Source organism: Ornithorhynchus anatinus, chromosome 3 (genome assembly GCF_004115215.2).
Source record: "Ornithorhynchus anatinus isolate Pmale09 chromosome 3, mOrnAna1.pri.v4, whole genome shotgun sequence".
NCBI classification, from domain to species: domain Eukaryota; kingdom Metazoa; phylum Chordata; class Mammalia; order Monotremata; family Ornithorhynchidae; genus Ornithorhynchus; species Ornithorhynchus anatinus.
The window spans coordinates 20,763,286-20,775,298 of record NC_041730.1 but is presented as its reverse complement, the minus strand read 5'-3'; the positions used below and the strand labels follow the sequence as shown (position 1 = coordinate 20,775,298).

The following is a 12,013-nucleotide window of genomic DNA, read 5'->3' as shown; positions in this document are numbered from 1 at the left end:
TTCACAAGCTAAGTGGAAACAGGTATTTAATCAACATTGTACAGATGAGGAAAGTATTCTCTCCATGGAAAAATGTAAAAACTGCAGCTTACTCCACAGCCACCAGGCAAATGCCCAGTTGACCTAATGGACTTAGCTGCTTGATGAAGACTACAACATATGACCAGAAACCTCAAGTTGTGGGGCTTGTCTGTGTGGCCCTCGCTTGAGGGTTAGGGATCAATCTCTCTGGCTTCTTCCTTAATGACTAAAAATGGTGTTCATATTCATTGATGAGATAACTGACAGACTGTGCGAGAAATTGCTTGCCAAGTCATTTGTGTTTTTGAATTTTTTTTGGCCCCGTTCAGCCCAAGATATGGGGCTTAAAGATGAATTATCTCATCCATTCAGTAGTTCCTGTTGAGCACCTGCTGTATGTTGAGCATGTGATTTGATTCTTGAAAGAGAACAGCATAAGTAAAAGACTTGGCTCCTGCCTTCAAGGAGATTAAAATCTAAATGGGGGAAGAAGGCAGGTGCAAATAGTCTGCCAACAGTGGGAGCAGGAGGAAAAAAATGCCATTTCAGCTGGTAATGGCAAGAGTTTGGAGAAATGAATGACTAAATAAAAGGATTCCATAAATGGATGTGCTTTCTGACACCTTAAAGATTTTAACTTTCTGAAGACTGAAGGGGGGAAGAAGTGAGAGGCGTGTGTGTCTATGTGTGTGTGCATGTGTCTTGAGCCATTTTGCATGGTGATGAAGACCGAAAATGAATTTCCTTGCTGGAGAAATCTCTTTACGACATCAAGGGTTTGGGGCACTGAGAAATACAGGATGTTGTGAAATCAGAAAAGCATCCAACACAGGGAAGAAGGAACAAATGAACAAGCCTTCAGCCCTAGACAAAGGGGATCTGTTCTAAAATGGAGCCATGAGGAGGCCGCACAGAGTTAGATTTTTCATCGTGTTGGTCTCTGGGTAAATGCTTTGGTGGCTGGTTGCAGTCACTATGGGACTGTGCTGCAGTTATCTGGCAATTTTTGATAGATGATTCTCTGCTGTTCTTGATAAGGCCATCACTGGGTCCCTGTTTATTCATTTGGAAAGAGGGGTGGATATTGTATTGATCCAGCTGTGGGTTCCAAAGAGAGTTCAGCAGTAAACTTCTAAATATGGGGACTTCCAATAATAATAGTAATAACTGCTATTTGTTCGGTGCTTACTATGTGCTAAGCAAGCACTGTACTAAATGCTGGGGTAATAATAATAATAGTGGTATTTGTTAAGCACTTACTCTGTGTGAAGCACTGTTCTAAGTGCTGGGAGGATACAAGGTGATCAGGTTGTCCCAATGGGGCTCACAGTCTTAGCCCCCATTTTACAGATGAGGTTATTGAGGCTCAGAAAAGTTAAGTGACTTGCCCAAAGACACACAGCTGACAAGTGGCGGAGGCGAGATTAGAACCCATGATCTCTGACTTTCAAGCCTGTTTTCTTTCCACTGAGCCACGCTACAAGATATTCAGGTCGGATGCGGTTCAGGTTTTCAGTCTCTGGTGTTGTGCAGCATTGGATGACTGAACCTGCTCTCCTTCTATCTCCTCATGTTGGGACTGAAGGAGAGTGAGGTTTGGAGTCATAGAGGGCAAAGCACCACAGAGCTGTGAAACGAAAACAGGAAGGAAGAGAACCCCGAGGGGCGGGTTGGTCATTTAGCCTCCACGCCTGCCTCAGTGCTTCCCCTCTCTGAATCACTCTTGATAAGCGCATGGTTGTCAACCCAGTGATGACATCTTTGAAACTCCCTGCCTAGGGGGAGTGGGGAAGGATGAGGTGGGAGAAAGAGAGTGGGGGGAACCACTTGAACTTCTCATTGCAACAGTTGCTTCAACTGAGCCAGGAAGTTGTGGAATTTGGTTTGAGGAGCTGCAGTGGGAATTCCAAAGCTACTCCTTTGGGCTCAAAGGTTGGTAGTTGCAGAGAAATAGCAATAGCACCCATTTTCCCCATCTTTGCCTTGCCCGCCCCCCCTACATTAACCCTGAAGTGCATTGGATGTCTGTGACTCATTTTTCATCTCTCATCTCCTGACCTTCTCTTTCGTCCCTCTTTCACCATTTTGCCCTTGAATCCACACCTTCTAAGCACCTTGATACTCACCCCAGCCCCATCCCCTCTATACTTACCCTTAGGATTTATTTATTTTTTATTTTATTAGTCTGTCACTTTTCCTACCTGTAATTTATTTTAATGTCTCTTTCTCCCATTAGATTGTGAGCTACTTGAGAACATGGATCATGTCTACCTATTCTGTTGTATTATCTCCAGTGCTTAACACAATGTTCTGTCCACAGAAAGCACTCAGTACATACCATTGATTTTTTAATAATAAGAATTATGGAATTAAGCACTTACTATGTGTCAGGCACTGGGGTAGAATGCAAGTTAATCTGGTCGGAGGCAGTCCCTGTCCCACGTGGAGCTCATAGTCTTAGTAGGAGACAGTAGACGGTGAACTTGTTGTGGACAGGGGACATGACTACCAACTCTGTTTTATTGTACTCTCCCAAGTGTTTACTTAGTACAGGGCTCTGCACACAGTAAGTGCTCGATAAATACGATTGGTTGGTTGATTGATGGGAGGGAAAACAGGTATTGAATCCCCAGTTCACAGGTGAGGAAACTGAGGGACAGAAAAGTGGCTTGTCCAAGGTCACACGGCAAGCAAGTGGCAGAGCTGGGATTAGAAACCGGGTCCATTGACTCCAAGTCCTGTGCTTTTTCTACTAGGCCTCACTATTTCCTGTTGTGCTTGCCCAGTGATTGCACATGCCCTAAGCCATTTGCAGCAGCTCACTTGGGTGTCTTCTTTACTTGCCTCTGACATTTTGGTGTCCTTAAGAGATTGGGAGACAAGAAGATTAGAGGCTGAGGGAGAATAGTGCTAACTGTATGGCCTGTCTTTTGCATGAATTTCCATTGTAAAAATGCTTTAAGAAAGTGCAGTTGTTACAGACTGAAAGAAAAGAGAGGGCAGTTAAGGGTTTTGAGTCTGAAGTTTTCTTTTTCCTGCTCTGAATTTAAGAAAAGAACAGCTCCCTGAACGAGTGCCAATTGCATCCATCATCTCCCTGGTTGTATTTTTTTGAATCAGTGCCTGGCTGTGGTCGAGCAGTCCTTTGTACCTCAGTATTCTTCTCTGTAAAGTCAAGTGATATTTTTGAGGTGGGAGCGGATAACAGCTGACTGTGAGTGGGTAATGTGGGATGCTTAAAAAAAAGCAGCATGATAGCAGATGCCCCAAATCAGTCAATCATATCAGTGCTATTTATTGAGCACTTTCTGTGTGCAGAGCACTTAATTAGGCACATGGGAGAGTACAGCAGATCAGAGATGGTAGGCACCTGCCCACGAGGAGCCTACAGTCTGGAGGTATTACTGTGTCATGTCATGACTTGCATTACATCCAGAACTGGTGAGATCTGCCCTTGAGTCTACCAAGCTAAGGATAGATGAGCAGAAATTGGGACGAGTTCCACTGAGAATCACAAAGATGGCTAAAAAAAGAAGGCAAAGGGACAGTTTAATGATTGTTCTTGAGGCTTTGACAGGGACTTCTGTACTGAATGGCACCAGCTCTTCTTCACTGAACCTGAACAAGAAGAACTGGGACTTTCACTGAACTTTAGGTTAGAGAAAAGGAAATAAAAATCCTTATAAAGCTATTGATATGTTAATGGTACGGTTTTGGTAAATCCTCAGAAAGTTTTTAAAGTTGGGGTAATTCTCACCTGCCTTGGTTGGTTGGGTGTTTTTTGCTTGAAAGAGGGGGTCAGTCTTCTAAATCAATCAGTCATGTTATTTAGTGATTGCTTATCTAGCAGAGATAAAAGACTAAAGGCTTGGGAGAGTGCAGTGCAGTAAAGGTGGTAGACACAATCCCTGCCCTGAAGAAGCTTGCAGTCCCAAAGCTGGGATTCTTCGTCAATGTTGAATGCTATCTAGGCATCCTACCCCTCTTTGCTTCAAATTGCTGTTTACAGATTTGTGTTACTACATGTTCATAGCCAAAATGAACCTTCTAATTTTTGATCTTCTGAACATTCATCGTTTTCTGAGCATAAATGAATAACACCACCAATGTGGTGAGCTCTCGTGGTACCTTCAGAACTCAAAATACCTTAAATTCTTGCTTTCTCCTTCACCCTCCTGCAATCTCTGAAAGGAGGGATTAGGCAATTATCTCCATTTTGTTACAGTGGATAAATCTGATTCACAACACATACCCATTTCAACATTTCTAAAGGAAATTTTCTTTGAAATTTCTGGAGCCAATGAGCAAAAAAAGTGACGGGGTTATTGATTTTCATATAAGACTAAGTGAACTCAGCCCTCATGTATTAGAGACTTGTCAGTTTGGGGACAGAGCACACTAGAACAAGCTGTAGTGATTTGTGGGTATTTGCCAACCTTCTAAGTCTTTCAATCCTGCAGAGCTGAAATTCCACAGCTTTCAAAATACGGGAGAATTGGGCAAGGTGTTTGTTTTGGGTATTTTCACACGCGCGAGCTCTGCTCTGCTATCCAACATAGCATACGGTGGAAGCTCAACTTCAAATTAATGGTGTTGATTCTTGGTCATGTAGAAGCTTTTAGAGCAGCAGCTGTTGTTGATCCTTTTAGCATCCACTGGAGGCTTGGCCTAGTACTAAATGTGTGGTAGATGAATTGTTTGCATCAATTAATTAGCATTACCTATTAGTGACACTGCTTGTTAAATGGAATAATGGTCATAGGGTAGCATGGCTTAGTAGAAATGTCATATGACTGGCAATCACAACAACATGGGTTTTAATTCCAATTCTGCCACTGACTTGTGGATTGACCTTGGAAAGTCACTTAACCTCTCTGTGCCTCAGTTTCCTGATTTATAAAATGGGGTCGAGATATCTGCTGTCTTTATTTCTTGGATCTTGAGCCCCATGTGGTATTTGGACTGTCTGATCTGATTATTTTGTATCTACCAAGGCTTAGCACAGTACCTGGCACTTAGTACATAAAATAACTGTAATTATTATAAGATGCAGAATTATCTTTTCTTGGGTAGATGTCCTCTTGTCTCTTTCGATCTTTTCTATTTCTTATAGTGATTTTCCCCCTTGTTCTTATCCATGTTCCTATTTTCCTGTCTTCTGTACCTGTCCTTTTCCTCTTTTCTTAGTTTCCCATCTCCCCACCTTTTCTTCTGGTCTCTCTTTCCAAATCTCCATCTACCATTTCCTCTAGCCCTAGCCCTTTGCATTTCTCTCCTTATACCCTTCCATCCTTCACATTCTGTCATTTTGTCCATCAATTTCACCTGTCACTCTCTTCTAATCGTGTCTTCCTCCTCTTCTGTTTTGTCTACCTCTCTTATTGTTCCCAGTCTTCCCTCTTAGTGTTAACTCCTGGTGGGCAAGGTATGTCACTTGTTTAGTGCTTTTCAAGTGCTCAGTACAGTGTGCTGCACCCATTCAGTCCTCAATAAATGCTTATACTACTAATAGTATGGGAAGCAGCATGGCGCAGTGAATAGAGCACGAGCCTGGTAATCAGAAGGTTGTGGGTTCTAGTCCCCACTCCGCCACCTGTCTGCTGTGTGACCTTGATTAAGTCATTTCACTTCTCTGTGCCTCAGTTTCCTCATCTGTGAAATGGGGTTTGAGCCTTTGAGACCCATGAGGGACTGGAACTGTATACAACTTGATTTGCTTGAATCCACCCCAGCACTTAATACAGTGTCTGGCACACAGTAAGTTCTTAACAAATATCAGAATTATTATTATTATTATTACTGTTACTACTGTCCCTGACACCCCCTCCATCCTCTGATTCCTGTTCTTCCACACCCCACTCAACTGTGTCTCCCCTATTTAGCGTCTCTCTTCTCCCAGTCCATTCCAGCTCACACACTTCATTCCTCTCAAATCCAACATACTCACTGTGCCACATTGTCCTCTCCTGCTTGACCTCTTGCTCCTGATCTTATTCCTGCCTGGTCCTGCCTCCCCCTTTATATTTGGCGGACCCTGCTCTCCCCATCTTCGAAACCCTTCTAAAATGACATCTCCACCAGGAGGCCTTCCCTGATTAATCTCTCATCTCTCCATCCTATAATTTATCTCTCCACCCTCTATCTCACCTACCACTTTAGGACCTGCCACTTTAGTACTTCAGGGTCTCCTAAGCAGTTGGGTGATTACCTTCTTTACCCCTCTAGCACTTATGCACATATTTTTATACTCTACTCTTTCCTCCTACCTGTAATTTAGTGTCTGTCTCCCTCACTAGGAGACAGGAATCATGCCTTTGAGGGCAGGAATGATGCCCACTGATTCTCTTATACTCTTCTAAGTGCTTAATAAAGTATTCCACACCCAATAGGCACTCAGTAAATACTAGTGATTGATTTACCTCATGGTCTGAGAACCAGATTTTCCTGACTAATTGCAGCCTGATGTCCAAGTTGGGCTTGGGGGAAGAGGGTGAGGAGGAAGGCTAAAATAGCTATTATCCTTCCTGAAAGGCAGGACTGGGTCAGATGCTGTTGATGCCTGTCTACTTGTTTTGTTTTCTTGTCTGTCTCCCCCTTCTAGACTGTGAGCCCATTGTTGGGTAGGGATTATCTCTATCTGTTGCCAAATTGCACTTCCCAAGTGCTTAGTATAGTACTTTGCACACAGTAAGCGCTCAATAAATACAGTTGAATGAATGGGGCAGCAGCTAAAGGAGCAGGTGTCCCTTCAAACCCTTTGGAATGGAAATGGCACCGATATATCCCCTCCCACCCCCTTTTTTGGTGGGGGGATTTGTTGAGCACTTACTTTATGCCAGGCACTATACTAAGCACTGTGATAAATGCAGTCTCATCGGGTCCATGCCCCATGCGGGGCTGACATTCTTAATCCCCATTTTACAGATGAGACAACTGGGGCACAGAGAAGTTACGTGACTTGCCCAAGGTCACCCAGCAGACTAGTGGCAGAGCTGGGAGTAGAACCCAGATCCCTCGGACTCCGAGGCCTGTGCTGCTGCTCTTCTCGCCATCCCCTGTAGTTGTGAGCACCAGGAAGCAGTAGAGCTGTTTTAACCCCCTTCCATCTGGAATCGGAGTTGCCTCATCGAGGTAATTGTTGCAGTCCTTTTAGCAAGGTTTTAAATAATAACTTCTGCCATCTGCTGATGAGAAAATTAGAGCTTTCAGAGCCTGTTGAATTCTGTAAACTCTCTGACCAAATAGACATCAGCCACATTCTACATTTCTATTATTCATAGCTTGGAGGTGGGGAGTTGGTTTGAAGAGGTCATGTCCCTTAAAACTGGAATCTTCCAGCTGGTTCATGGTAAATTGGGCTATTCACTCAACATGGTTTAATGGATAGAGCGTGGAACTGGAAGCCAGAAGGACGTGGGTTCTAAGCCCAGCTCCACTACCTGTCTGCTGTGTGCCCTTGGGCACGTCACTTCAATTCTTTGGGCCTCAGCTTACCTCACCTGTAAAATGGGGATTAAGAGTGTGAAACCCATGGGGGACAGGGATTGTGTCTGATCCGATTAACTTGTATTTACCCTAGCACTTAGAACAGTGCTTGGCACCCAGTAAACACTTAAGTACCACCATAAAAAATAAAACAAAACAAAACTCTGTGTTTAGGATACAGTAGGGAGATGCTTCAGCAGCAGATAGGTGATTCTCCTTCTCCTCTTCCCCCAACATTTTGTCGTGGGAGAAGGACAGCAGAAAATCTGTTGGCTCCCAAATAATTTAGAGAACAAGCGTTCAGGTTGGGCTCTCCCTCAAAGCTGGATGGCAGCGACAAGCTCTTTAACTCATATCACTTACTAGAGTTATGGCGTTCTTCACTGCTTTATTTATGGTTTGCATATTCCATAGTTTGCTGCTTCTGCTGACTTCCTTTTTCTTTTTCTGTTACAGATGAGATGTGCAGGTGTCTGTAAGTATTCTTGCATTTTATGTTTTGATAAATCTTATTTCCTACTGCTCCCTAGTGGTAGATGTGGGGCAACATGCCTCCTTAGTAAGACCGATGTGTCTGAGAATTTATGTGGGTGTTCAAATCAGTATCAATCAGTGGTATTTATTGAGCACTTAGTATGTGCAGAGCACTGTGCTAAGCACTTGGGAGAGTACAGTATAATAGAATTAGCAGACATGTTCCCTGCCCATAACAAACCTGGCACTGTTTTGTCCCAAAGTGCAATTGGAAAGCCTAATAACAGCCATTCTCCTAATATGAACTAATATCTCATCAGATTACTTCCTTTGAGGCTTTTCATTTTGGATATTCACAAGCCCTCCCAATGAGAAAAATGCTTTTTCAAAAAAATATGGGTACTCTTCTTTTCAGTGCCTTTTTCCTTTTTAATTCAGAGTTGTTCATTCATTCAGTCGTATTTATTGAGCGCTAATTGTGTGCAGAGCACTGTACTGAGGTCTTGGAGAGTACAATTCAGTAATAAAGATCGGCATTACCTGCCCAAAATGGACTTACAGTCTAGAAGGGGGGAGACATATCAAAACAGGCAAACAGGCATTAATAGCATCAGTAGAAATAGAACAGATGTATGCATATATACACAAGTGTTGTGGGGCGGGGGGGTAGAGCAAAGGGAGGGAGTGGGGGTGATGGGAATGGAAGGAGGAGCTAAGAAAAAGGGGGGCTTAGTCTGAGAAGGCCTCTTGGAGGAGTTGAGCCTTAAGTAGGGCTTTAAAGGGGGAAAGTGTGATTGGTGGATTTGAGGAGGAAGGGCATTCCAGGCCAGAGGTAGGACATGGGCCAGGGGTTGATGGTGGGACAGGTGAGAACGGGACACAGTGAGAAGTTTAGCACCAGAGGAGCAGAGTGTGCTGGCTGGGATGTAGAAGGAGAGAAGGGAGGTGTGGTAAGAAGGGTCAAGGTGATGGAGAGCTTTAAAGCCAATAGTGAGGAGTTTTTTTTCTGATACGGAGGTTGTTAGGCAACCACTGGAGATTTTTGAGGAGGGGAGTGACATGTCCAGAACGTTTCTGTAGAAGGATAATCCGGATAATCCCGGCAGCGGAGTGAAGTATGGAGGTTGGGAGAGCAGAAAGGATACTGATGCAGTAATTCAGTTGAGACATAATGAGTGATTGTATTAATGTGGTAGTGGTTTGGAAGGAGAGGAAAGGATGGATCTTGGTGATGTTATGAAGGTGAGAATGGCAGGCTTTGGTGACAGATTGGATATGTGGGGTGAATGAGAGAGCAGAGTCAAGGATGACACCATGGTTGTGGGCTTGTGAGACGAGAAGGATAGTAGTGATGGGAAAGTCAGAGAGAAGACAGAGTTTGGGAGGGACGATAAGGAGCTCTGTCTTGGCCATATTGAGTTTTAATGGCAGGATGACATCTAAGTAGAGATGTCCTGAAGGCAGAGGAGATGTGAGCCTGGAAGGAGAGAGAACAAGGGAGGAGATATAAATTGGGGTATCTGCGTAGAGATGATAGTTGAAGTCTTGGCAAAGAATGAATTCACCAAGGAGGTGGAAAATAGTGTAGATGGAAAGTGGAAGAGGACCAAGAACTGACCCCTGAGAAACCTGTAAGATTAGGGAATGGGTGAGGGAGGAGGAGCCAACGAAGGAGACTGAGAATGAAACAGCCAGAGAGATAAGAGGAGAATCAGGGAAGGGCAGGGTCAGTGAAGCCAAATGCATGAGTTGTAAGTGTGAAACGAATACTCTTGCAGATTTAAAAATAGGGACTATATAAACTCCTTGTGGGCAGGGAACGAGTCTACAAACTCTTTTATATAGTACTCTCCCAAGTACACGACATAGTGTTCTGCACACAGTAAGTGCTCAATAAATACGATTGATCAATGTTTTGATTATATGATGGGGTAATTGTTAACAGGAGAGCTCGCTACTGAATTTTGGCTTTTCGTTTCTTTCCTTTCTAGACTCTCCAGAGTGCAGTCCAATGGCGTTAACGTCAACAACTACGGAAATTCATATCAGTGATCTGCCACTGAACTTTTCAGCGACCAATGTAACAGACCTAAATGGAGAGCAGTTCGGGAATAGGTTAGAGGGTGATTTCCAGAATATTACAGTTCTGGGCCTTAGACCTGGAGCGATGTATCTGATTCAGTTTGAGAACGGCACAGATACTTGCTGGCAGAAGTATTCAACAAGTAAGTGAGGCCGGGGCTTTTGGATTGTTTTATTTAGAAAAATCTATGTGACATTTTCATATTTACAAAATGATGAACGGTCATCATTATTAATGAGAGCCCATAGCCCGGCTATCGAGTCCAAAGTTCATCTTAGGCTGCCCTGCATCTGTGCCTGCATATTTCATTACTCTGTGTTGAATGTTAAACTGGGCATGTAATGTTCTTGGCAGGCAGAGCAGAAGCAAATTGTAGTTCATTCAATTAACAGGAATTCAGAAAATGACCCAATTCTATTTTCTGAGGGCTGTGCAGTTTACAGGAGCGCCCCTCCTCACCAGGCTTTTGGGGGGTCATTTCAACTCCTACAGCCTAAAACTCTGTCTCCCACCTGTCACAGCTGACTTGTACACATTTATTACTAATGTGTAGGATCATTTCTCCTATATTGCAAGAGTTGGGTTCTTCCACATAGATGGTGAGCCCCTGTGGGAGAGGGCCTGTGTCATGGTCTTGTAACTGTCCTAGTGTTCAGTACATTTGCTTGGCCCATAGTAAGCGCTTAACACATATCACAAAGGGAAACTCGGGTCATAGTACACACAACTTGACCAAAGCCGCATGCCAACTGCCAGTTTCATTCGGATAGCCTAGGGTAGCTCAAATAGCGGTTCTTCATTCCCCAGTGCTTTAACAAAGCGGGAGGTGGTTCGAGTGTACTTAGCTTTATAAGTCTGTGTGTTTCACTGAATGGGTCTGCTCTTAGAAAAGAGAGGGGTAGAGATGGGGAGAACCCTGAGTACATCCCGGGAAAGGGAGCCGACACCACCAGACACCACCTAAGAACCTCTTTGTCATAGGACAAGCTACCCGCGGTCTGGTCGGAGCCGTCCTCGGCTTCACCGTCCTCGAACTGCTGAGGCACATGCTTAAAAAAATGAAATCCCCAGTTCTTCTCTTGACATTTGCTGTGTTGAGAAGCAGTGTGGCTTAGTGGAAAGAGCCCGGGCTTGGGAGTCAGAGGTCTTGGGTTCTAATCCCGGCTTCGCCACTTGTCAGCTCTGTGACTTTGGGCAAGTCACTTAGCTTCTCTCTGCCTCAGTCACCTCATCTGTAAAATGGGGATGAAAACTGTGAGCCCAAAGTGGGGCAATTCTGAAAACCTTGTATCTATTTTAGCGCTTAGAACAGTGCTCGGCACATAGTAAGCGCTTAACAAATGCCATCATTATCATCGTCATTATTTTTCAGCTGGAGACGATGTGCACCCAGATGGAACTGGGAAGAAGGAAGGGGGTGTGTTGTGCTGCCCATGTTGACATTTCTTTTGGGGATTGTAATCAGTGACAGTGGAGAGATCAGGGCACAAGAATATTTAATCACTGTCTGAATGGCTGCTTTATTATTATTATTATTATTATACTTGTTCATTCCTTACTATATGCCAAACTCTGTTCTAAGCGCTAGGGTAGAGACAAGTTATTCAGGATGGACATAGCCCCTATCCCATGTAGAGCTCGCAGTCTAAGTAGAAGGAAGTAGGGTTTAATCCCCATTTTACAGGAGAGGTAACTGAGGCACAGTGAAGTGACATGCCCAAAGTCACACAGCAGACAGGTGGTGGAGTGGGGATTAAAACCCAGGTTCTTTGACTCCCAGGCCCATGCTTTTTCCACTAGGACATGCTGTTTCATTGGTGTAGGTGGTAAGCTTCTTGATCATGACTTTTATTGGGTAATCCTTCCCAATAGTGATTGGTACAAGAGCCTGAAATCTGCGGGTACTTAGAAAATGCTGATGAATGGAAGGGCCAAATGGAGGACCTTATT

The 12,013-nt window shown here is 44.0% G+C and overlaps 1 protein-coding gene across 1 annotated transcript in view; it reads left to right on the top strand.

Moving 5' to 3' along the window:
- Positions 1–12,013, top strand: part of PTPRJ (protein tyrosine phosphatase receptor type J) — a 163,680-nt gene that overhangs the window by 110,679 nt on the left and 40,988 nt on the right. Inside the window, exons 2-3 of the mRNA XM_029060042.2 lie at positions 7,963–7,981; positions 9,972–10,205. Coding sequence (XP_028915875.1) covers positions 7,963–7,981; positions 9,972–10,205 — 253 coding nt within the window. The remainder of the gene's footprint in view (positions 1–7,962; positions 7,982–9,971; positions 10,206–12,013) is intronic.